We start from the raw sequence: 25,899 nt of genomic DNA, 5'->3' as shown, positions 1-25,899 counted from the left end.
TCAGAGGCCAGCAGCCGCAGGCGGGGAACGTTGGAGTCCTCTGTCACTGAAGCAAGCAAGCCTCATGTTCGCTTCAAGCTGCCTGGCTGCCGGCCGCCATCTTGGCTGGCAGTTAATTTGCATATCGCCCTGATTAGCCAATGGGAAGGGTAGCGGAGTGACACCAATTTGCATGCTTCTCTTTTATTAGTGTAGATTGATTTCAGAGAGGAAGGGAGAGGGAGAGAGAGATAGAAGCATCAATTATGAGAGAAAATGATTGATCGGCTGCCTCCTGCAAGCCCCAAACTGGTGAATGAGTGTGGAACCTGGGCATGTGCCCTGACTGGGAATTGAACTGTGACCTCCTGGTTCACAAGTCGACACTCAACTACTGAGCCAGGCCACCCGAGTGATTCATTTATAGTTCTTGATATACATTGTGTGTATTTTCATTATGTGTAAAGGTTGATCAACAGTTGAAAAGGGGTTTACTTTTGGTGACTATACAGCACATAGGCAGGGCATTGAGGATGATTTGTTGATTGACCCGGTGAATATTCTTCTCTAGAAAATTCATTGAGTACCATACTCCCCATAGACACAGCCAGTCCTTATTCCTATAAATGAGCATTGGAAAAAGGACAATTGTATTCCTATTGCCTTGCCAGTAAGCCAAAAATGATCTTAAGAAGCAAGTCTTCTTTGAAGAGAAAAGAAAAAGACATTCGTGCACATTTGTCAACTTAAAATATCTAATTTTGGAAGATAATTTAATACCTTGTATGTTCAGGATTTTAAGTGAGGTTAAAAGGTCACCAGAATTCTGGGGTTACTGCTTTTGCTGCATCCCATAAGTTCTGGTATATTGTTTCTTTTTTTTTTTTTGTCTCCATATTTTCTAATTTCCCTTTTGATTTCTTCTTTGACTCATTGGTCATTAAAAAGTGTGTTGTTTCATTTCCATAAATCACAGGTTTTAAAAGAAAAAAGCCTTAGAATGTCTTTGAAGCATTAGTATTTTTTTTTTAATCCTGTGTTTGCTAGAACACAGGCAGTGCCACGGCAGAACAAAATTCAAACCTTTGGGTAGAAAAATTTGCGATACATGTTGGAGTAAATAGGAGAAGGAGAAACATGAGACTATCTGATCGGATATTACAAAGTGGCTATTAGGGAAGGGAAGGATAAGTGCCACTTTGTATACCTCAGAAAATCTTGAAGTCACCAGACACGTCATGATTGGGTGATTAAAGAGAAAAGGAAACACATCAGTTGCCAGCTCAGGTGTCTCAAACCTAGAGGTTGAATCAGGACGTTTGGAAATAGCCCGAAGAATCTTTGGAATCTCTCCTTGACTTGGTCTAGCCTCCTGGGCCCCATGTGAAATAGCTGCTTCAGTTTACAGTGATATTGATGCTGTTGACAAACAAAGTAGTCTGAAGAAGACTTTTCACCAACTGTCTTACTGTCAGTTCTCTAATTGCTTTCAGGGCTCTGATTTAGTTATTTCTTGAATGGATCTAGGCAGCTTATCTGATGTCCTACAACAAATTCTAGCCCTGGTGAATCAGCCTTCTTCATGGGCAGCTGTTGTCTTCATTTAATATCTAGGACACAGGTTCTCAAATTTAAGATTACATGTGAATCACTTCAGGTCTTAATTGAAATAGATTTCTGGGTCCTACCAGAGATTCTGATTTAGTAGGCCTAGGGTAGGGCCTGAGAATTTGCATTTTTCATATGTTCCTATGTGATGTTGATGCTGATGCTATTGGTTCAGGGACCACAAATTGAGAACCACTGGTCTTGAGAAATTAAAGAATTTAAGTCATGTAGGCAGATAAATGGTATGCTCAAATATTGCATTAAGGTCAAGATTAAGGAGTTAGAAGCAGATTGTGCTACCAGCTATAAAAGCTTGTCTGGCTATTCAGCCATAGTAAAGTCAGTATAGTCCAGAGATAATATTTTTAGATGACTTAAAGGGAAAAACTTGCTAAGTTTAAATCATCTAGTCTTTTCAAGTGGAAATAGCTTATTTGCCTGATTAATCGATATAATTTCCATGTTTCTTTTCAAGAGACCTTTTATGGAAATCGAATTCTGTGCTCATCCAGTTTTCAGCACTTATGAAATTATTTGTCAAATGATGGATGCTGTTTCTAGCTAATCTGATTAGCCTGAAATGAGGACTTTTGCTGAGTACAGACTTATAGAAAACTGTGGCAATGCATTCTTTATCAGTACAGTTACAATAAAAAAAAACACACCTCTGAAACCTTAACCAATACAATGTCATTATTTATTCATAAAAATGCAGTGAATCCCTCCATAAGATGCCTGTTAATAAATAACAACTAAAAAACTAGGAAAATAAAGCATATTGGTTATAATATCCAATATATTCATGATATCTGTCTTCTTTAGATATATATTTTTTAGTCTTCGTTAGTATATATCTGACTTCTTTAGTATATATATTTTCCATGGTGATTATGAAGCCTTTTTTCTCAGTTTTTATGTCAACCAAATAAGGTTAAAGTACAGCCAATTACTATCATTTTAAATTTCACATGCTTTTCATTCATCATTTTTTAAAAACTGCAAGAAGCTATTTTTAGATATAATATACTCCAGGACTTTGGAAATTGTGTGGTGTGTTCTCACCATAGTCATAGATGCATCAGGTTATACACATAAATGCTATTACAATTGTTTTATTAATTCTATATCTTAATAAAGCTTTGATGCTATGGATATAATTTTATGCTTAGCTACATTAACTTTCAACTTAAGCAACTTTCATTCTTAGATGAATATATAAAAGTTTCTCAGGGAGCTAGAGAAGAAGGTTAAGAAGGAGGAAATTTGGCTATTGCATAACCAGAAGTTGAACTATCTTTCTGATTATCTACAAAGAAAAAAATTAACTAGAAATTTGCCAATACAATTTATATTGCCTTTTGGAGACACAGTCTTTGGAAACTAGCATTGCATTCTATTTATCCAGATGGCTTTTCTTTTACATGAACAAAGACATGTGCTCCTTCTTTCATTTGTATTACTCAGTTAATACTCCTGCTATTTTATCAATACTAAAAAATAATCTTTTAGGGCAAAAAATACATCTGGGAGTAAATGGATTCTTTTTCTATTCTCTACCCAGTTTCAGTGATTTGGGGCAATTGATATATTTTCTCTGGCACTCAATTTCCTCATTTGAAATATTTTTCAATTCCGAAATTCTATGATTCATTTATAATAATTGTTTCACGTTGGCTGTGTTTAAGAAAGATAGCAGCATTGCAGTCATTTTTATGCTGGGTTAGAGTGCCAAGATATATAAATTCATCCCCATTCCTTTCTAATTAAATACGTTAGCACTTGGAAACAATTGGGGCCCTGTGTATCTATTGCTGCAGAACAAGGTACCACAAACTTAATGGCTTAAAACAACACACATTTATTATCTTACAGTTTGAATGGGGCAGGGTTTCACCTGCTTAGGGTCCCCCAAAGCTGCATGAAAGGTGTCTGCAAGGCTGCTTTTCATCTGCAGTTGGAGTTCTTCCAACCTCCTTCAGGTTGCTGCCACAATTCAGTCCTTTGTCATTGTAAGACTGAGGCCCTTAGCTCATAGAGGCCTTCCCTTTTCATAGGCAATAAACAACATAGTCATCAGGCCAGCATCGCCACAGCTTCAAATCTCTCACTTCTAGATCCTCTCTGAAAGTCTCATCTCTCTTGAGGTTAAATTTAAGTCATCTGATTGGATCCTTTAATTACACCTGCAACATCCCTTCACATTTGCCATAAAGCAGTGGTTCTCAACCTTGGCTGCACATTAGAATCACCTGGGAATCTTTTTAAAATCCTGATTTCTGGGCCTCATCCTCCGGAAATTCTGTTTCTTTGTTACTAATGTTGTGGCCCCACCCCATAACAAAGAAATATATGAAATGATCAGCATGCCCTTGATCGGAATCGAACCCGGGACCCTTCAGTCCGCAGGCCGATGCTATTTCCGCTGAGCCAAACCGGTCAGGGCAAGAAGGAACATTTTGGTTTATACTCTAAAGGAGACATCTCAAAGTGCCTTGATTTCCATCTTCTCCTCCCTTCACCTGTTTTTGGCTTTTCTACTAGCTAGGATCTTTTCTCTCTCACTTGGAATTGGAAATATCATAAGCCTAACAATGTATCCGTCTGCAGTTCTCCCTGCTTGCTAAGTGGAGATGTTAGTTTAATATCTCAGTTGATTTAACAGCAGCCCAATGAGGAAGGTTTTGCTGGCATCTGCATCTCTCTTTGACAAACAAGCATAGAAGGCACAGACATCTGTAGTAACTTAATAATGCGTAGATTCCAAATGACAATTCCCAGTTAAGTTTTCTGCCTCCTTGTTTGATGAAATTCGCACTCCACTTATGCTAGGTTTGTTTAAAGAAATTCAGATGCGCCGCTGTTCTCTTTTCTCCGCTGTGGTTGTTATTGATGAACTGTGCATCTCATTTCCATTGGTGTTTCCTACACTGAGACTCTAGTGCAGATTCTGGAGGAAAAGATGGAAATCAAGGCGAGGGAACAAAGGAAACCAGACCAAGTGAAGCAGAGCGCAGGGATTTTTTCTTTGGAAAAGTACCTACTCATATTTTTCACTCCCTCAGAGGTGGGCTAAAGCTAAGAACAATGAGTTGTCTATGCCATCTGCTTCTCTTTAAATTAAATCCCTCCATTTTAAGGACTATAAGATAGTGTTTTTCAATACTGAGCATTTTAGGGAGGTTGAACTGTCAGTAAAACATATTACTGTCTGCTACTTTTGGTAAATGGAGATTGAACAACTTACTGAGTATACCCCATGTGAAGGTACACATAATCACCCCTCCCCCTCACACACACCCAGCCATTAATATCTTCCTTGTGAAATGTTTATGACTGTAATTGCTGCTGTGATTATATATTGTGTGAACTTGAAGCACGTTATTATACTGGGCAGCTAATGGAATTTAGCACAGAAATAGCTATTCTGGAAAAGACTTGAGTTTTGAATTGTATTCTTCCCTGAGTTTGCAGTGCATTTCATGGCTCATCTACCTCACAGTGTGCTTGTAGCTGATGGATTAAAATCTTTCTGCTGAATAGTAAACAGCAGAGTCAATTTAGTCGTTCCTTAGCTTGCTTATCTCAGTTCTCTCATCACTCATTCAAAATGTCAAAAATAAACTCTTGATTACTGTTGATTCACCTTTATGAGTACTGAGAAAGGGGGAAGTTTGTCATCTGTCAACACTTCAATTGGATGTATTTGGGGGGCTAGGAGTGTGATCTCCTAATGGGGGGCATTGTGTACCTTGAAAATGAAGGGGGCCTGTTAGTTCATTGTTCTTTTATTAGTCCAGGAAGCCCACAGGCCTTTGTGGACCTCAATACCCTTTCCATTGTGGGGTGAGCTTTGAAGTGAGAGAACCAAAATTTTCCTTCTTGCCTGACCGGTTTGGCTCAGCGGAGAGAGCGTCGGCCTGCGGACTGAAGGGTCCTGGCTTCGATTCCGGTCAAGGGCATGTACCTTGGTTGCGGGCACATCCCCAGTGGGGGGTGTGCAGGAGGCAGTTGATCGATGTTTCTCTCTCATCGATGCTTCTAACTCTCTATCCTTTCCCTTCCTCTCTGTAAAAAATTCAATAAAATATATTTTTAAAAAATTTTCCTTCTTTTGCTTTTCTAAAGATGTTATAAAGTAGAATGTAAAGGTTAGATAGTATAGCGTTTTCATCAAACAAAATGATTTCAGTGGTTGCTTACATTTCTGAATAACTAGAGACCTTTTACTTGTATAGGGTACAAGTTGATGCTATGGACATTTATTAGGAGTTGGTGGCTCTTGTTTTTCTTCAATTAAATCAAATTAAACTGAAATTGGGCATACTTTTATATTTAGTAGGTGTGATATTTCTATTTGACAGTTCTATTATATACAAATAGATGACCATTATAGATTCTTCATACAACATACAATAACATACAAGTAGCATCAGCATCACCTGAGAGCTTATTAGAGATGCACGTTCTCAGGCTGCCCCCGTCCCGTTGAACCAGAAACTGGTGGATGGCGCCAGCCAATGTGTATTTTAAGTCTCCCAGGGGACTGTCACGCAGGCTAAGGTTTGAGAAGTATGATCAGACTCATGTTATAGATGATAAAACTGATGCTGGGCATGGTATGGCGACTGGCTGAATACATAACTGGGTAATTTTAGGGCCCTTATTCAGACCCTTATTCTCCCTTAAAATCACATGACCTCTGTTTCTTAAAGGAAAACAGTAATTCATAAATGAATTGAAAAAGGGACCATTCCCCTGCTTTCTAATAGTGAGAGTGGTTTGTTTAAACTGTTAGCACAAGAAAATTAACCTAGAAAAAGTTTTAATGACAAAAGGAACAGTTTTGTGGTCCTGTGCATTGGGTTCCTCATTTTCTTTTTAGTGGAGGAGAGAATAGGATGCAGTGAAACCCCCGAGGGGTGGCTGCTGCATGTTAATAGAAGTGGGAGACACTATTTTAATCATCACTTTCTTGCCCAATGAGTCCACGGGCAGATTTCCCACCCGGGTCTTTCCCATGCTACATTACCCACATTGATAGAGCCCCATGGAGGTTTTCCTGCACACACAGTGTTATACGCTGGCGAGTTTCTCAGTCTTTGTGATGTCGAAATGAATCCCTCGGGCAGCTGGCATTAACTACCCCTCTGTGACTTGGGGAATGAGCATTTCCTCTTGAGCAGAAAGTAGAAAACAGCGTTCATTATGTGTAGTATAAAAGACTGTATAATGATGCCTGCTAAGATCTAGTTCCATGTGAACTCAATTTGGGCTTTGTGTGTATAAACAAACAAGTAAAATTTACGTCTATTGTTTGTTCAACTGGGAAGCATTTTCCTGAATAGAAAATGTTGCTATAAAATTGGAAAAATGCCTTGTGTATGTGTGTGGGTTTTTTTTTTTGCCTATATGTAAAACATCATGCAACATATATGAAAAGTGCATTAAACATAAACGTCAGCATTTTATGAATAATTATAAAGAGAACACACAGTTAACAACTGCTGAGTCTAGGAGTGATTGTGCTAACTCTCTAGGCACCTCTGCTGTGTATCTTGAGTGACTTGTAACCTCTCTGCATTTGCACCTGCTCTTTCCTCTCCCTGGACATCCCCACCCCCAAACACACAGAATTGTAAGACTGCAAAATTTCTTCCTAATTCTTATAAATTGGCTGAAAAGATGCCATAGCCCTTCATGTCCCATGTCTGCAGGGCACTTTGAGATGTCTCCTTTAGAGTATAAGAATTGGTTTTTTGCATGGGCATCTCAACACAGGTATCAGTTCTTTGTGGTTGTGTGTGTATGAGTGTGTGTGTGTGTGTGTGTGAGAGAGAGAGAGAGAGAGAGAGAGAGAGAGAGAGAGAGAGAGAGAGAGAGAGAGAGAGAGAGAGAGAGAGAGAGAGAGAGAGAGAGAGAGAGAGAGATTTCTCAGTACCTAGCCTGCACCTAACATACTACAGCATTCAGTTGGTTTGAGGGACTCAAACCAACATCTCCATAATGCACTATCATCTTGCCCAAAGTTTTGAGTCCCAGTGAGGAAGGTGGAAATCCCAGAGTTGTTTATAACTCCTCTATTTTCTTCTGTTAGTGCTACCTCCATACTATCACTCTCATCTTTCTTCCAAATACCCCTGCCTTTGGGCTCTCTCCTTTCTCAAATTTCCACTCAGTGTGGTCTTCAAGCTTAGTTCTTGTTTCTCCTCTTCCAACAAATGTTTTGGTTGATGTCACTGTAGAGGTAAAGAACCTGGACCAGAAGCACCACTTCCTCATGTCTGAGGACTTTATTATACACTAGGGGCCCAGTGCACAAATTCGTGCACCTTGAAAGGAATTGTGGGCCACGAGGCTGAAGTGAGCATGGGGCAGGTCTTGGCCCATCCTCCGTGCCCCCACCCAGCCCCTCCTGTCGTGGCCCCTGGCCCCCTGTCTGCTGGCAGCCCCGCTCCCACTCCCACACGCTGATAGCGCCCACCCTGCTCACACCCACTGGTGTCTTCCCCCTGGTGGTCAGTGCACATCATAGCAAGCAGTTGAGCAGCCTTAGCATATCATTAGCATATTATGCTTTGATTGGTTGAATGGCTGACCGGACACTTAGCATATTAGGCTTTTATTATATAGGATTTGCTTAAGTGAAGCCTTGAGTCCTGTGATCGATATTCTTGTTTTCTAATATTTATAAGGTGATCTTTAATATTGTGGATGGTGTGGCCTTATAGGAACCATGGCACCAGTTACTTTATCCTGCAAATTCCTTCCTGGCTTGTTACCTGTCCACCTCAGGGTATGGGAGGATTCCCACAGAATCACACACAACTGGGAATGGGTTAAAGAATAAAAAAATGGGGAAAAGCAAACTAGATCAATATGAGCAAAAGAAGAGAAGGCACTGGTTCTTGTCCTTCCTTCAGCCCACTGAGAGGTATGCTGTAGCATCTTTCTGTGTCATCTCCTATGACTTTTCTTCACATGTTCAGGGCCCCAGCAATGGAATGCTGAATGTTTCCCAGGCCAGTCCCATTTTGTGATGCCATTATGCCTTTCCTCTTACTGTTTCTTACTCCTGGAGGTCTCTCTGTTTTTCTCCTCCTCCCTACCCCTTTCTCCTGCAGTGTTCTCCTTCTCTAAGTGTTTAAAGGTCATGGATACCTCAAGGTTCTACTCAAACCTCTGGTGCTTTCTTTTCTGAATCTTTGCTGATGTTGTACCCTCCAGCTGAGAAAAGCCCCCTCCCTCCCCACCTCCCTTCTCCATGCTCAGTCACTCCTCCAGGGACTTTTCTCTGAGCCAATAGGGGAAAGCTCTCTTTGCTCTGCCGACCTCCATAGCAGTTAACTTTAAGTTTGACATTGACACTTTCTCCTTGATCTTCAATAAATGCATTTCTTAGTCTTCTATTTGATGGCAAGTCCATCCAGAGAAGCAATCATATATTTTGTCTTGTACTTTAGAGTAACTTGCATATTATAGGTCTTCAGAAATGTATAATAAATAAAGGAAAAGATCAAGGTATAAGGCATGTGTGCAAAAGGCTTGTGTTGGGGTGGCTAGGGGAGGCAGATTCATCTCCTTTACCATGGCCAGGTGAGCTGGGTATTCTGTGAGCTGTTGGGAGGAGCATCATCTTCTACCCTTTCCCCCTCATCCCTCACCCCACTCACATGGCCTCACTTACACCCAGAGTGACTCTTAAGATTATTTTTCAACAGGAAAACAAGAAGGCCAGATTCATCAGGACTTGGGAATGCCTTGTACAATAGACTAGGGGCCCACGCCACACATCATTATACCCACAATAGACTATATAGAATATATATTAACCTGAGTAGTTAAAAGTTTGCTATCTTTTTTTGTTCCCATTACAATTCAATAAATCATTAGTATAAAAGGAAAAATACCCCAACTTCTGAGAAAACTTCAGGCAGGTCTCAAGATATTATTTTTTTAAAGTGATGTAAATGAAAAGAGATCAAACAAAGAAAAGAAAACAAAGAGATCTGTGTGGATGCTTAACAGTTTCACATTTTTGCCTTCCAGGAGACGGAGCTGTTAGATCTCAGCCTTGTCAAGGATGCCAGATGTGGGAAACACGCCAAAGCTCCCAAGGTAGGAAGCGGAGCGCTGTGCCCGCACCAGATGCTGCCTTGATTATTTAGCTGTGTCATAGCGTCAATTAATTGCCCCAATTAAAAGTTTCTCTGTTGTAGATGTTGTAAAACACAATAAAGCAGCCGATCGTTCCAGAAGCCATGCCCTCAACACTTGCACTTTTGTTAAAAGACAGAAACCTTGAGCAAATATATAGGCAGTTGGATATAGGGGCTTGCTTTATTTTTGTTGGAATAAAATAACAATGCCAAACTTACTGAGCAATTCTACATAGCTAAAATGTGTTTGAAATTACCTGCAAAATTTCTTGAACCTCATAAGCATAAGTAATAGTATCTTTGACACACGATTAACAAGACCTGATACCTCAAATGCTTTGCAATTGAAATCATTCCATCTGTGAAGCCCAAAGGGTGTAAGAGTTCTTTCTGCACAGTTACTAGTGAAGACCAGCAGACCTGGGACCAGTGGTGTGGAATGTCAGTTTGTTTTGGTGTGAAAAACTCACTGAAGAAATATTCAACGCAGTGTTTGCACTTTCATTTTTTGAAGATTGTTTAAGCATGCTGAATAAGGAACAAAACATTTTTTTAACACAGATTATCTGGTAGGGTATAGCATGATATGTTGACTCACCATCCAAGTGGGAAATTAATTAATTAATTGGCGTGACACTGGTTAACAAAATTATACAGGTTTTGGGTGCACAGTACTACAACACATCATCTTTACACTGTATTGTGTGTTCACCACCCCAAGTACAGCTTCCATCCATCACCATTTGTCCCCCCTAAACCCAATTTTAGTTCTTTAAATACTTCCTTTCTAGCACAGAGAGTATTGGCAAATAGGGAAGTATAGGTGCCATTCAGTAGCTTTTGCCTCTTTCATGGAAATTGACATCAAACTAGCAATTTTCTATTTGAGTATCTGCCTGCAACTTTTGTCTTATTCTTTAAAAGTCAAAATAGTTTCTTTGAAATCAAAGAGTATCGTTATTTTATCTCTGGCAATGCGGGAAGACAAAAAAGTCACCTGTAATTATTCTTCTTCAGATATATAACAGCACAGCCCTTGCTTGCAAATTTTGCCATAGAGTAAGAACCCAAACGCTGCTTTCATTACTAAAAGGGGTTAACAATTATCTTCAGGAAAATGTGAGAAAGAAAAAGAAGGAAAAATCAAAGTTATTTTCAAGAAAGTTCCTATCGGTGTTTCCTGTGAAAACAGTATATTACTTCATTCATCTCAGTAATATTATGGAATTTCAGTAGTTTAGTTTTTCAACTTTGTAACATTAATGGTTTGTTGATGATTCAAAATTGTTCACAGTTTGTAGTGTAGGAAAGAATATTTTTTTCTTCTCCCAACAATATTTCAGCCAAGTTTCTTATAAGCCTGTTAGAGCTATATTGGTAACATTGTAATAAAGTTTGCCTTTTAATTCAAGTTTATTGGCCTGACTTGAAATTTCATTCTCAGTATTTGTTAAAGACAGTTGCCTACACTTTATCCCCCTCCCCATAGCCCCAGGCATCATGAGTCCAAGTCAGTTCCTCAGCTACACAGAGTCTCAGGCTTCATTTCAGTCTTTTTAATTGCAGCCCCCAACCTGCCTACCGGTTGTGCTTCATGTATGGATGTGGTTTGATAAATGGCTATGGAATGATGACAAATGAACAGAGCTGTGCTCAGCTGATAAACCGCTATTAGATCCTAAAATGCATCTCTTGAAGACAGTCTTAGACACTAGGAATACTCTAGCTTTTGCTGCATTTCCACCAAAGACTGCTTTCTCTGTGGATTTTCCATGTTCTTCACTCTTGCCCCTTTCGATTTCTTGCTGGTTTTCAAGAACCTCAATCGACTGTCATATTTTCAAAGCTGGGTTCTGTGGCATATTATGTGTGACCTTCCTGAGACTCAGAGTTCTTCCTCATTGGTTAAGTCATGATATTATTACTAGTAATAATGATGATGATGATAGATGAGTATTTTATATCATTGCTATAAGGATTAAATGATAATTCACTAGCAAAGCTTTAGCAGAGGAGTTCTTAAATTTATCTGCCCCTGGAACGATCTGGAAAACTTTTTAAAAAAATGCTGATGCCTGTTCTCCACCCCCAGACATTCTGGTGGTGGAAGAATTTAATTGATATAAGTGTGGCATGCACATCAGTTTTGAAAAGTAAATTTGCAGCAAAATTTGAGCACCACTGCCTTAACTTATCGCTACTATATAATAAATCCTCACTAAATATTAACCACTCTTGTTGGTATTATTGTCATTATTTTTGTATATATTATTATTAAAAGCTTCATGTTGGATTTGCATTTGGTTTTCATTTTGCTCACTTAACTTGGAAAAGTTTCTTATAAAGAGAAATTGGATCAGGGGCTTGGCTGAAAGGGCTTTTGTGGATTGACGGGGAAGAAATAAGCTGCTAATCATATCAGTTTAAAAATCTTTAAGTGGTAAAAGAAAACCCAAGCTCAATTGGATAAATAAAAACAGAATTTATTAAAAATGATTGGAATGTATTGAAGATTTCAGTGGGAGTGATGGATTTAGGTGATGTCTCATTTAGCTGCTCAAAACATGTCATGGCCCTGACTGGTTTGGCTCAGTGGATAGAGCGTAGGCCTGCGGACTGAAGGGTCCCAGGTTCGATTCCGGTCAAGGGCATGTACCATGTTGCCGTCACATTCCCAGTAAGGGGTGTGCAGGAGGCAGCTGATCCATGTTTCTCTCTCATCGATGTTTCTGACTCTCTATCCCTCTCTGTAAAAAAATCAATAAAATATATTTAAAAAACAAACAAAAAAAACCAACATGTAATGAAGGTAGACATGACCAAGCTGGCATCCAAGGTGCTGAAAGGGATGCCTTCTAGCCTGGGGACCCTCATAAGGGGGCATCTTCTGCAGGCCACTCTGGCAGATCCTGGCTTCCCCAGCAGCATTTCTATAAGGCAAGGACCAAAGAGAGAGGAGCTCCCTCTGGAGTATTCCAGAATGATTGCAGAATAACCACCTCACAGAAGGAGGTGCAAGGCCCGAAGGAAGAAAACTAAATAAGAGAAGACCATGGAGTTGACTAGAAGGAAAGCAGAGGGACTAGCAGTGGAAGATTAGAAAGTGTAAAGGCATCAGTATGGAGTGAGAAAAGCTTAGAATCTTAGGGCGGAAGGCAATGCAAAGGAAGACAGATTGCCTAGAAGACTTTCTGTGGGGGCTCACAGACCATAAAAGAAGACCATTTGTGGAGCAGAAATTATTTATCAAAAGACCCAGGCACCTCGCAAATATTTATCTACGCATTCGTATTATTTCTGTTTTTCACAGCTTCTTCTTATATAAAAATTCATGATCTAGTTGAGATGAACTGTTTTCTGTGCCTGCTGTGATTTGAAGTAACATTTGTAAGAAATGGAAAAGCTTCTATGCGTTACTCAGTTAATGGATTTTAAATGTCAACTCCCAACACAATACATAAACTCCCGATAGGATTTTCTGCATACGGCCTTTGTTCATGTTACCAATTTTGAAATTTTTCAAATTTAAAAAAAAGAAGATCGGTTGGGAGATTTTTATCCAAAGGTAAAAGCTAAATGTTAAAGACATCTATCTTGTCCTTTGAAATCTAACATTTTTTTTTATGTTTCCTTTCATGTTCTCACTCTTTCTCCCTCCCTCTCAAGCTGATGAGGGACAGGTAGAGGTCAAGGTGCTATTGTAGTACATCTCGTCTATGCTATAGACTAGCAATTTTCAAGCTTTTTCATCTCCTGACACACATAAACTAACTACCAAAATTCTGCAGCACACCCAATAATATCTTATATTTTTTGCCAATCTGAAAAAATGTATAACTTTGATTAATTCACACCACACGGCTATTGCTACATTGGCTGTTGTCATTTTTTTTTTATTTGATAATCTAAGGGAAAAGAGCTCAGTGACTCTGACTAAATAGTCAGGTATTGCATGTTTTAAAAATTCATGTGGTTAGAAATCACTGCTGTAAACACATGCTCTCTAGATCTTCATTTCAAAAGGATCTTTGCTGTTTAAGAAGAGAGTTTATCACTATGGTTTCTGATCTACTAGTGGTTCCTGACCCTGCAGATCAATTTAGTGGCTCATGGGCAGAACTAATCAAATGGAATATGCCTGACTAGAATGAAAAACATCAGTGTCTTATGCAGAGCAAGGTGTTTTGTGAAACTTTTTTTTCATGTACTTGAGTGTGTGTTCTGGGTCACAGCACAAAGTGTATGGTTTTGCTATCGGCCATGTCAGAAAGGTTTCAGAAATGATGCTGGCAAAGAAAGTTTCTTTATCCTCAGGATTCTGAGGAAGTATTTCAACCCAAGATGTATTGAACAGTAAATGGGAATGGAAAAGGCTAGATAGGGGCTCGGTGTCAAGCTCTGCCATTAAGGAGCTTAAGAAAGTTGTTCTTTCATTTTGTGCCTCTACTTCCTCATCTATGAAGTTGGGGGTGAGAATACATGATGGTAGGTATATGCGTTCTGTCGACCCTTGGTTCCAACTAAAATGAGAAGTTAATCAAGTCAAGGCACTCCGTCTTACAGATTATAAAATCCATGTCCAGCAGGTTTGCCTTGGTCATAGCAAAGCAGGTGAACTTAAAAAACCAGGTCACAGTCTAAGCAAGGTAAGGAGCTATGCAAACAAAAAGAAAAGAAAGGACAAAAGGCTTCTTGAAAGCAATTCTAGGTTGGCTTAGCGGCTCTTCCAGTTTTTAGTACATGAAACTCAACGCTGCAGACATTCAGCTCTCCATGCTTGCAGCAATATCATTGAAGGATAGTTCTGTAGTTTTACTTTCAAACTGTGTTTGGGCAAAGAAAACTGCTCCATATGCTGAGCTGACAATTAACCAGTGCATTCTGTTGGCAAAGGACAGTTTCTTGCAGATGTGTGATGTTCCTTTGAATACGGATTCCTTGTAAATATCCATGTCACAGTTAAATTCGAGGTGGCATATAGTGTCACCAGAATCACATAAGATAGGTTAGAATAAAATGAAATCTTAAAAATTCATCAGGTTCTGTTTTCCTAAGTCCTATACGGAAATGATGGCTGTTCATTCTTTATTGATCTGACAAAGGGTCATTGAGTGCCTGTTTTTGCCAGGCACTGTTCTGGGCACTGGGAAAATAGCAATGAACAAAAAAGACACACAGCTCTGCTCTCATATAACATCCTATTTTGAAGTGGGGGTGTGCTGGTAAACTGGGTTTCAAAAAGAAAGAAAGAAAGAAAGAAAGGAAGGAAGGAAGGAAGGAAGGAAGGAAGGAAGGAAGGAAGGAAGGAAGGAAGGAAGGAAATAATTCACTGATTTGTTGTGTTCCCTAATTTCCTTTGGGTAAATATTCTTAACCACAACCTGACATCACCGAACACAGAGTTGGAAAGCAGTGTATACCACAGCTTCTACCATGTGAACAGGCTCTGGCACCCCTTGGGGGGCGGTGGGGGGCAGATAACAGATAAGTCCCACTGAGAGGAATAAAGCAGGACAGACAGGATTAACCATGAGTTGTGAAGAGGCTTGCTGTTTTGTAGAGCCATCTGGAGTAAGTTCTCTTGGCGAGGTGAGGTCATGTAAGTAGAAATAAGAATTAAGGGAAGGAGGGGTATTCCAGGAAGAAGGCATTGTAAGAGCAAAAGATCTGAGGTAGGAACATGCCTGGCATATTTGAGGAATAGCAAGGAGGCCAGTGTGGCTACAGTGGAGTTCAAGACAGAAAGAATGATGACGTCAGAGAGGGGGCCAGGGGCCGCATTGTTTTGGGCTTCATAAGCCATGCTAATGATTTGGGCTTTTCTCTAGGGAAATGAGAAGGAAATTGAAGTTTCTGAGTAGAGGAGAAACAAGATCTGACTTTAGCTTTTAAAAGCATCACTGGCCAGTGTTGAGGGTAGACCACAGAGGACAAAGGAAGCATCAGAGAGACCAACTAAATGGCTTTTGCAGATATCCTGGGCAGTGTTGATGATGACCAAGAGGTGTAGAGACACATGTGAGAATCTGAATATGTTTTGAGGGTTGAACCACAGGCTTTGTTAATGCACTGGATGTGAGGCATGAGAAAAAGTAAGGATTCAGGGACAACTCACAGTGTTTTGACCTGGGAAAGTGGAAAAATTGAGTTGCCATGTCCTGAGACAGGAAGGAAGAAGCACCCTTACACAGAAAAATCCAGTTTGGTTTTTCAATATTTAAAGTTTGAGATGCCTAATTAAACTTGACCCGATAATGTCATATTTGGACGTACAAATCTGAAATTCAGGGGAAATATTGGCCATGAAGTTATAACTTTGATTATTTAAAGCTCAAAGCCAAGTGAGGTCTCCTAAGGAATATAGGTACAAAAGAAAGAGGTCTGATGTCTGAACCCTGGCACCTCCATTTAGACTTTAAGGAGATGAGGAGAAATCAGTAAAAGAGTTTGAGAATGGAATATTCCCAAAGACTTGGAAGCAGGGACCTCATACAGATACTTGTGACACACCAGTATTCATAGCACATTACTCAGAATAGCTAAAAGGTACCAACAACTCAAACACTCATCATTAATGAATGGATATACAAAGTATACCATATACATACAATGGATCCAGCCTTAAAATTGAAGTGAAATGTTGATGCAAGCTATAATATGGATAAACTTTGAAGACAGTGTTCAAGAGAAATAAACTACACACAAAATGACAAATATTCTATGAGATACCTAGAAGAGTAAATTCATGGAGCCAGAAAATAGAATGGCAGATTCCATGGGGTTGGGGAGGGAGGATGGGGAGTTATTGTTTGATAGGTACAGACTTTCAGGTAGACAGGATTAAAAAGTTATGGAGATGAAAGGTGGTGATGGTTGCACAACACAAAAAGGTAAATTCACCTAATGTCACTAAACTGTACACTTGACAATCATTGAAACGGTCAGTTTTATGGCATGTATATTTTACCACAATTAAAAAGAAGGAAGCAAGTGAGAATGAGTAGCTGATGAGGAGGAATACGAAGCAGGAGAGAGCATATCCTGGTCACCTGAAAAAAGAATTTCAAGAAGGAGGGAATAGTCATTTTGAATAAAAGGTGGAATTTCCTTCTTGCCTTTTTTTTTTTCACTTTGGCATTCTTGTAATTTTACTGATGATACCATTTTATATATGCTTTAAATTTTCCCCATATATCCTCAGCATTTCCTGCTAATATTCAAAATGGGTTATTTATTTAAGGGTTGTCAAATCTCAAATGGCTCCTCATGGAATCTGGATGCCAATATATAAATCTCATAATGAGCTGTTATTTGGATGTTATACAACAGCGGTTTCAATTAATCATCCATGAGGCCTAGAGTTGAAATGAGTGCTTTATTTATTGTCCCCTTTTCTGATCGGACGCTGTCTCCCTGACTTTGAACACATTTCACCATTGTGGGAAGCTGCAGTCATAAAATTTGATGTAGATGTTTGAGATTTAGGAAAGAAGAAGAAAACCCTTTACACAGCAAAATAAAGGTTTCTATATTTTTCACTCAATTGCTGAAGAGACCTGCCTTTGGTCTATATTGTTGGTTTCAACTAGTTCTTAATTTAGCTGATATGGTGCAATAGTTGTCTTTTGTTTTTGTTTTTAATTTTGTCATTTCAAATATGTATTTATTTACATCTTTGCTAGATGGAGAAAAATAGGGCTAAAAAATCACAGAATTATCTGTGTGTGTATAATGGTTTTGACAGCTAGCTATTCACATTTATCTCCAGATGTAAATTATATGGCATAGTTCTTTTTTTATGTTCCTTGAATTCCATAGATGTCAGTGGTTTCCTTGGAAACAAAAACCCTTATACAACTAGTCAGAGATTTGATAGCAGAAATATCAGGTTGTGGAGGGGGCAAGAAATGGTTCCCTTGAATATCTGCCTTTAAAACTCTTCTGCCTTATCTACCTGCCCCTAACCCTCTTGGCCATTCACTAGTGGACAAGAGAAAATTTTTAAAGATACCATTTAAATATAGCAAATTTTCTCTAATGGTTAAAAGCTTTTTACCTTTTTAAAGCAATCAAGAATAGGCTAAATCTTTTTGTGATGCTAGTATACATTCCCAGATTTGAGAAGAGATTGATATGTCTCTTATCAACAATTAAATTGGAGCAGTTGCTCAGTGTATAAGTGTGCCCATCTGTAAAAGACAAGGAACTGAACACATGCATGTCTGAATAAAGACTCTATGCTTTGTGTAATAGCAAGCATCTGTTTTAGTACCCTACTTGCCAAAGAATTCAAAAGGCCCTGAAGGGTAGTGGAGCGGGAATGGGGAGCCCTCATTTCTGTCAAGGGGGAATAGTGGGTGAAAGACCCGGCAGCCAAGAGCATTCTCATTGTTGGCCAGAGTGGACCCCTTGTTGAAGACAGGATTAGAAGGTTGTGGCTCATGTTATCAGTGCTTCTGTCTAACATAATTTGCATCTAAATCTGATTCTACATGCAATGGTACCCAGTTGCATTTTGGAAACATTTTGCAATTAATTCTTTGAAATGCAATAATATGCCACCTTGTGGATATATCTGATATTCATTTCTTAGATTAATTTTACCTAGCGGACTGCTCTCTAAGCCAGGGTTTTCAATCTTGGGTTCTATGTAACATAGAGGAATGAGAAGCACTTGGGGAGCTTTTAAAATCTCGATGTCCAGACCACACCCAGATCCATTAAATCAAAACATCTAGTGTGGGGCTCAAGCACCAATATTTTCTTTAAAGCTCCCCAGAGAGCCCTGTAGTCAGCCAAGTTTGAGAACCATTATTCTAAGTAAAGAGAGCGCCACTTAAATGGAGGCTGGAAGTCTGAGATCAGGGCATCAGCAGGGTTCTCCTGAGGCCTCTCTTTTTGACTTGTGCACGGTCATCTTCTCTTTTTGTTTCCACATATTTCTCCTTCTGTACCTATCAGTGTCCTAATTTCCTCTTCGTATGAGGGCATCTGTTACATTGGCTTAGAGCCCACTCCAATGACCTCCTTTTAAATTAATTACCACTTTAAAGACCTTGTCCCCAAATACAGTCACATTCTGAAGGACTCGGGATTAGGGCTTCAACGAATGAATTTAGAGGACAAACATCGAGTCCAAAACAGTATTTCCTCATTACATTGTAAAACCAAGCTTATGGTTTACTTTTCTAAACGAATAGCACTGTAGGATTGTTTCACAATTGATGTAATGTGGATACGTTGACTTTTTCTTTATTTTATAATCAATATGATTGTCAAAGTGGATAGACATGTGTGGGGATCGTTTCAGGAGTAAACATTATTTTATTCAGAGTGCCTTTATTGCAGAAAGGTGGTTTTTTTTCTCTTATTATCAGCACATCCATACTACTCCAGAGCACCCAATATGTGTCTTTATGCATTTTAAGTGCCTACGGGCTTATAGACATCAAGTACACAAGTTCTTGGGTCAAGTTGCCAGCCTCAAAGCCAATAACTGGCTATATAACTCAGTTATTCCACATCTCTCAGACAGTTTCCCATCTGCATTATGGAAATAATCTCCATGTTTGTTTTATCTGGTTGCTGTAAGGACTCAATGATAAAATGCATTTAGTTCTGATATTTAAAACTACCGGAGGAAATCTATTTTTTATGTATTAACTGGAGAAAAATAAACTTGAAGCACATTGATCTTTGCAGCCAAATACCTGCCCTCAGAGGACCATTCTACTGAGACTTACAGATCTTATTTAGAAAACTGTCCAGATTTGCAGTTGAGTACATTTCCCCCACAATCAAAATAATTTTAGAGCAATTTACTTTTAGTAAGGAAGCTTGGCATCTTTTTCTGCACCCTGAGCTGTTGAAGCAAAATCTGAAGCTCTAGTTTGAAATGCAAGAACAGGTTTTGGGATCGAAGAGATCCAGATCAAATCCCAGTGAACAAATTACCTGAGAGATCACAGGAAGGTTTCTTGGTTTCTCTGTGGGAGTGATAACACCTTCTGGATAGGGTTGTCTGCTGAATAGGACTATGGTTGGTAACAAGACAAATCGTAACATTGGACATGCTTTAGGAGCTCACTCATTGCTACTTAACTCACTGCCTACCTTAGGTTCACTTTTAATTTAAGCTTTTTAGCACTCAGCGAATTTGATAATTAAGCATCTATATTACTTGAACTGCTTTCTTTTTGCAGTTTAGGTTCTAAAGTAATTTGGCATATAATTTGACATATGGTCCAATTGGGGGAAAACTAGAATGTAATTTGACACAAGGTGTAAAGGGAGGAAAAGTCTGGGGACTTAAGGTAATATTCATGTCTACCCTGGAGTTATTGTGAAAATGAAATAATGTACCTACCTGAAATGGGTTAGCCAACCATAATGTGTGATAGAGTAATGCTAATGTGTGGGGCTGCTTGCTATAGTGGACAGATTTAAGAGTAAGTACTAGTTTATTCTGAGAAATTCACTTTTATCATCTTAGAATGGAAAATAGCTAAATTTTTCTAAATTCCTTCTATTTACCATAAAACATGAAATCCTAAACAGTAGACTTTGGATGTGATGCCCAACACACAGTAGGTACTTGTAAGAATGAACGAATACTTTCACCATAGTTTTCTCTCTTTCCAGAAGGTAAATTCTGTTAACATTCTTAGCTATTTACTAGTAAATGTGAAATCTCAAGAACCCAAATAAATATTATTGATCCTATGTAAACAGTAGCAATGAAAAGTCAAAATAATGTAATAAAGTATTTGCCACTTGACAGATCTTTGTTAATGGCAGAAACAAGGTTTTTTTTAAGACAACGGAAATTAACGTCCATAGAGATTTCTAGGAGATGAAAAATTGCACTGTATTTGTTGATATTTAACAGTGAAACAGGATCATTGGGTCTAACAAGTCAGAAAATTCACCTTTCAGTCTCACACACCAGGATGTTTTCTCTGTACTTCATCATCCAGATGTTTCTTGATATTTCAATTTGTACCCCCAAATTACTGACTTCAGGTAAGACCAGTGGGGCTGGAAGAATTGCTTATCACTGTTGGCCATAAATGGGAGTAACACTGTGAAGAGTCACATTATTTACTCTCAGGGGCAGGGAATGCTTTTTTAGAAACAATCAACTCATTCCTGCCAACACAGTTCCTTGGAATACTAGTATGTGCTATGAGACTGAGAGTAGTTTGGGAGATACTGGGGTTCGTTGTTATAGGAATTCTAAGAGTCTTTCTTGTGTTGGACATGGATTAGGATCATTTTCCATTCTTTTTTGATGATGGGCCTTTTTGTCAAGAGCATCTCAAAGGATTAGTGTTCTGCTGAATTTACTTTGGTAAATGTTTCTATAGTCTATACTTAAGAAATTAATTTTACACTCCACATTGTGGCTGGAACACCAGTTTAAGAGTGAGGCTTATTCCCACAATAGTGCAAATGTCTAATTAAAGTTGTTTAAAGACCAAGTTCTTGGGTAATCTAAACTAGGAAAGTCTTCTTTTTCTTAAAAATCACTTGATAATATACAGGTGAATTTTATCTTGCATTATATTGATTTATTTTTAATTTTAAACTCTATTAGCATTAGTCTCACTTATTTTTTCCCAGATTTAGTCCTTGGCTACAACAGAAAACCATCAGCATTGCCAATATATCATTCAAAACACAAGAATTTTATAACTTCCACAGTAGCTGGAATGCAGTGTGACCTTTAGGCCAGCATTATGCATGGTGCACAACCACTAGGATCAGACTCCTGTGACAGTTCTCTCTGGAGATCCCTTTGCCGTGGTTTACATCTTATCACTTGTCTGAAATTGATGCCACTTGGGTTCCTGGAAGGATCTGAAGTTAAGATAAAGTTTGAATTGAGGTTAATTTAAAAGGGAGCAGTCATTTGTAAAAGCCATGGATAACTTCTTCCTGGTTCCCCTGTAGGAGTGTGTGTGTTCGTGTTTGTGTGTGTGTGTGCGTGTGCGAGAGAGAGAGAGAGAGAGAGAGAGAGAGATGCTATGCCTTGCAGTCTAGGCTTTCACTTTGGCCACAGTCATTTACCTAACTTCGGCATATCTTGATTTCTTCAATCATAAAATGAAGTTCATAATACAATTTCCCGGGGTTGTTAGGAGGGTTAAAGGCCATAAGATGTATTTTATAGTCTGCACTTTGTAACTGGTAGCTATTGTTATCCCTAAAACTAAAGGTGATTATGCAGATGTTTAATAGACTTGAAGTCTAGGTCCTTTGACAAATTAGACTCTTGGCTATATCAGCTGTAGTCTCCACTTCTTCCCTTAGGTATTTACATTTGCTACCTATATTAGGCAGGCATTTCACTCTCTGTCAAAGTTTTCTTTTTTCATCATACCTTGACCACTTTTTTAAAAAGCTTGCTTATTATTTATTAGAGGCCAGGTGCATGAAATTCATGCAGGGCCGGGGCGGTGTCCCTCAGCCCGGCCTGCGCCCTCTCCCTGGACCCCACCCCTCGGGTAGGGTCCCTAGGCCTGGCCGGTTATCAGGGCCTATCAGGACTTTCCTTCCCCTGGCTGCGGGCAGCTGGCCCCGCCCCCACTGCTGCCACTGCTTGCCATCTGTGCGGCACTGTCACCCTCCCCCCCCCTCCCCGCCATTGGTCATCTACCTCTGCAGACAACAGGCATAGGGTGCAATCGCTTGGCTGGCCTGGGCCTCCCTCTGCAGGGTGATCGCTGGCTGGCCCCGCACACCCACCACAGCGTTGATGGCCAGTGGCCTTGGCCTCCCTCTGTGGGGCCATCAATTACAGGGATCTGCCATCGATGGCTCCACAGAGGGAGGCCCTGCTCACCAGCTCAGCGCTGCCAGGCGGGTAGCCTGGGCCTCCCTCTTTGGGGCGATTGTGGAGCCCCCCCCCTCCAATAGATCACCCTGATGACCGGTGGCTTGGGCCTCTCTCTGTGGAGCAATCATGGGGCAATCACATCGCACCTTCCTTTGGCTGGCCTGGTGCCAGTGCCTGTCATAGCGTGGTCATCTGAAGGTTGTACGGAGGGTTGTACGGAGAGTTGTCCGGACAGTTGTTCTGCTGTTCGGTCATTCGGTTGATTTTCATATTACACTTTTATTACTATAGATATTTTGAAAATACTAGGTAATATTTCCATTTTTACATTGAACATTTCTTTACTAGGGGTTTTAGGATTGGTAATAGCTGGTTTAAATTGTTTGCCAACATAACTTTTCTTTTTACAAATGTTAATTAAATATTACATTTCATGTCTTTAGTTGAAATTAAATGTCGTTTTTTTATCTGTGTATGAATTACATTTGCTTTTACCCTTACAGTGTCTTAGTGTAAATTTAGTGAGTTAGAAAAGAAGTCTCACGGGTTGGGATATATACAAATAATTTGGGAAATTAAATATAGGCTTGATTATTTTTACCATTTGGTAAATATCTACTTTGTAAAATAGGAGTTAATGAGAAAGATTTATTTGGGGGACTCTGAAAACATATTTCTGTTTTAATCAGTTTACATTCATGCAGTATTGTTTGAAGATTAACGATTCTTTTGAAGGCATTGTCTACATTTTTTTACTTACAAATATGGATACCAGATGAAAATCTAAAAATATTAATTTAAGATGTAATATTAACATTACATGTACCTAAGAATATGGAATACCTGAATAATGATAATAAAATTTTGTTTAAACATTGTTAAAGTTCGTATTGCTGTCAAATAAATTATCAGTGCATAATATTGAAAAAGAATTATTCTTACAGAACTTAAACTAAAAATAGATCACTGAGATATTTCATATGACTTAGTGGTTGATAGAATTTTTGGAAAGTATATTAAAGAATAAATTGTGTTAGCAATAACACTCAATATTTAATTTTATGGCCAACTGCTCAAACTTTCATGGTTACAGTTGATCGTTCTTAAGTCAGATAATTTATTTAAAGGATGCTGTAGAGCACTTGAAGTACCATGGAAGTATAGCTAGTCTTCTTATTTTTCCATTAAAAAGATAAAATTATTCTTGTGCGCAAAATACAAAAAGTCACAATATATCAATTCTTAGCTCTGTAAATAATTTCTTCCTGATTCTTAACTGTTCTACATTATTCTAAAATCTTTAAGTAAATTCTTAAAATGTTCCAAGTAACTTGAAAATCATCGTTTCTCCTAATCACGTTCGTAAACATTCTGCTTTTAATTTACCTATATTCATGCCCAATTCAAGATTATGAATCGAGAAACTATGAGGTTGTAAAAGAAAAATAATATGTTGAGCTGAACCATGCTTTGCCTTTGTAAGTTGATCTAGTTTCTCTGGCAACAAAATGTTAGACAATAAATCATGTGGAATCTATGTAATCAAAACCATATAGTTGCAGAGGCAGTGGGAGCTGGAAGTTCAGGAGTCTCATCGGACTGTGTTGGTGGCATCTTCCTGCAATAAATAAGGTGTGGCCTTGTTAACTCAAGACATAAGTTCAAGCTGTGGTGAATCCATGCACATTAAAAATATTGTGTTTAATCCTAACAAAACATATTGTTTTATGGGCATTAGTTAGTATTAGTTGCACGTGGCAAAACTTTCATCCACAATTAATTCTAGCACTACATTGGAACACTAGAATTATGCTTCCTTGTCTCTAAGTAAATCCTTTTGATTGTATGACCGAGATGAGAAAACCTATTATTTTAGGGGCCAGTCTGAATTATTGCCTTAATAAAGGCCCAGTTACCAAAGCTGAGGGCTTGCATAAACAATCACTTATGATCAAGATGGGAGAGCAATGGAAAGAATATCTGTCTTTAATTTTGTCACCATCTGAAGCTACTACAAAAAACTTCTTATATGTGGAATCTATGAAAGCAAAACAATTGAACAAACAAAAACAGAAACTTAGAGGCCAAAGGGATGGTTGCCAGAGGGGAGAGGAATGGTGGATGGGTGAAATAAGTGAAGGGGAATATAGTCAATAATAATGTGATAAGTTTGTACAGTGACAAATGATTACTAGAATTAGTAAGGTGATCACATTGTAAGGTATGAAAATGTTAAATTACTATATTGTACAGATGAAATTAATATAACTAATATAATATTATATACTGACTATACTTTAAAAATAATTAAATGTAAATCTTATGTCAGCTATATTTTACTACAATAAAAAATCAAACGATTGAAAAAATCTTTGAAAAAAAATGGAAAGTAAATAAATTGCCTTGAGGGGTTCTCAGCCTTCTGGCCCTTTAAATACAATTCCTCATGTTGTGACCCAACCACAAAATTATTTCCGTTGCTACTTCATAACTGTAATGTTGCTACTGTTATGAATCGTAATGTAAATATCTGATATGCAGGATGGTCTTAGGCGACCCCTGTGAAAGGGTCGTTCGACCACCAAAGGGGTCGCGACCCACAGGTTGAGAACCGCTGCCTTATTTCAGATATACAAAAAAGTCATGACTTTATTTCCCAAAAGATCTGTGGTCACTTATTAATTTGCGTAAATGACATTAAGTCATTCACTTAACATGATGTCTTAAGCATAGTCATGATGCTAAATATATTTATCAATTTATCATTCAAAAATAATCTATTGATTTAAAATTATATTAATTATTTGCCATCCATTTACTTTTGAATAGTCACACAATTTCCATTTTATTTTTGTTACTATAAGTAATTCTGAAGCAAATATCTGTCTTCATTTAGCATTTTAATTATATTTTTCTTTCTTTAAAATGTAGTCTGAACAGCTATTACCTGTCCAAATCAACCTGATTTATCACATTATCATAGGGGTCCTCATTTGCTCTCCTTCCATGTATGTATTTCTCTTTTCTCATAGTGACGATTCTGATTCCTTACTGCATTAATATATTTACTTATTTGTTGCATTCTATACAAATACTTTCAGAATAAAAATACTAGTGCCACTAGTAACAAATCTGCTAGAGAAAATTCGACATTTCTTTTTTGTCTTTATTTCTTAGAATATTTCTCACTAAAATAATAGGTTCCAAATTTATTGAAATTAATTGTTTTCTTAGAGTTATAATTTGCTATACAATAAGATTCATTTATTTATAGTTATTCAATTTCAGAAAATACTAATCTTCAGATGCTTTTAATTA

The 25,899-nt window shown here is 38.4% G+C and overlaps 1 protein-coding gene across 1 annotated transcript in view; it reads left to right on the top strand.

Moving 5' to 3' along the window:
* PLCB1 (phospholipase C, beta 1 (phosphoinositide-specific)) overlaps positions 1-25,899 on the top strand; it is a 616,974-nt gene that overhangs the window by 193,305 nt on the left and 397,770 nt on the right. Inside the window, exon 3 of the mRNA XM_005874740.2 lies at positions 9,634-9,702. Coding sequence (XP_005874802.1) covers positions 9,634-9,702 — 69 coding nt within the window. The remainder of the gene's footprint in view (positions 1-9,633; positions 9,703-25,899) is intronic.

This window comes from Myotis brandtii, unplaced genomic scaffold (assembly GCF_000412655.1).
Source record: "Myotis brandtii unplaced genomic scaffold, ASM41265v1 scaffold45, whole genome shotgun sequence".
Classification (NCBI taxonomy): domain Eukaryota; kingdom Metazoa; phylum Chordata; class Mammalia; order Chiroptera; family Vespertilionidae; genus Myotis; species Myotis brandtii.
The sequence above is the reverse complement of the archived record's forward strand: the minus strand, read 5'-3'. Positions and strand labels throughout refer to the sequence as shown.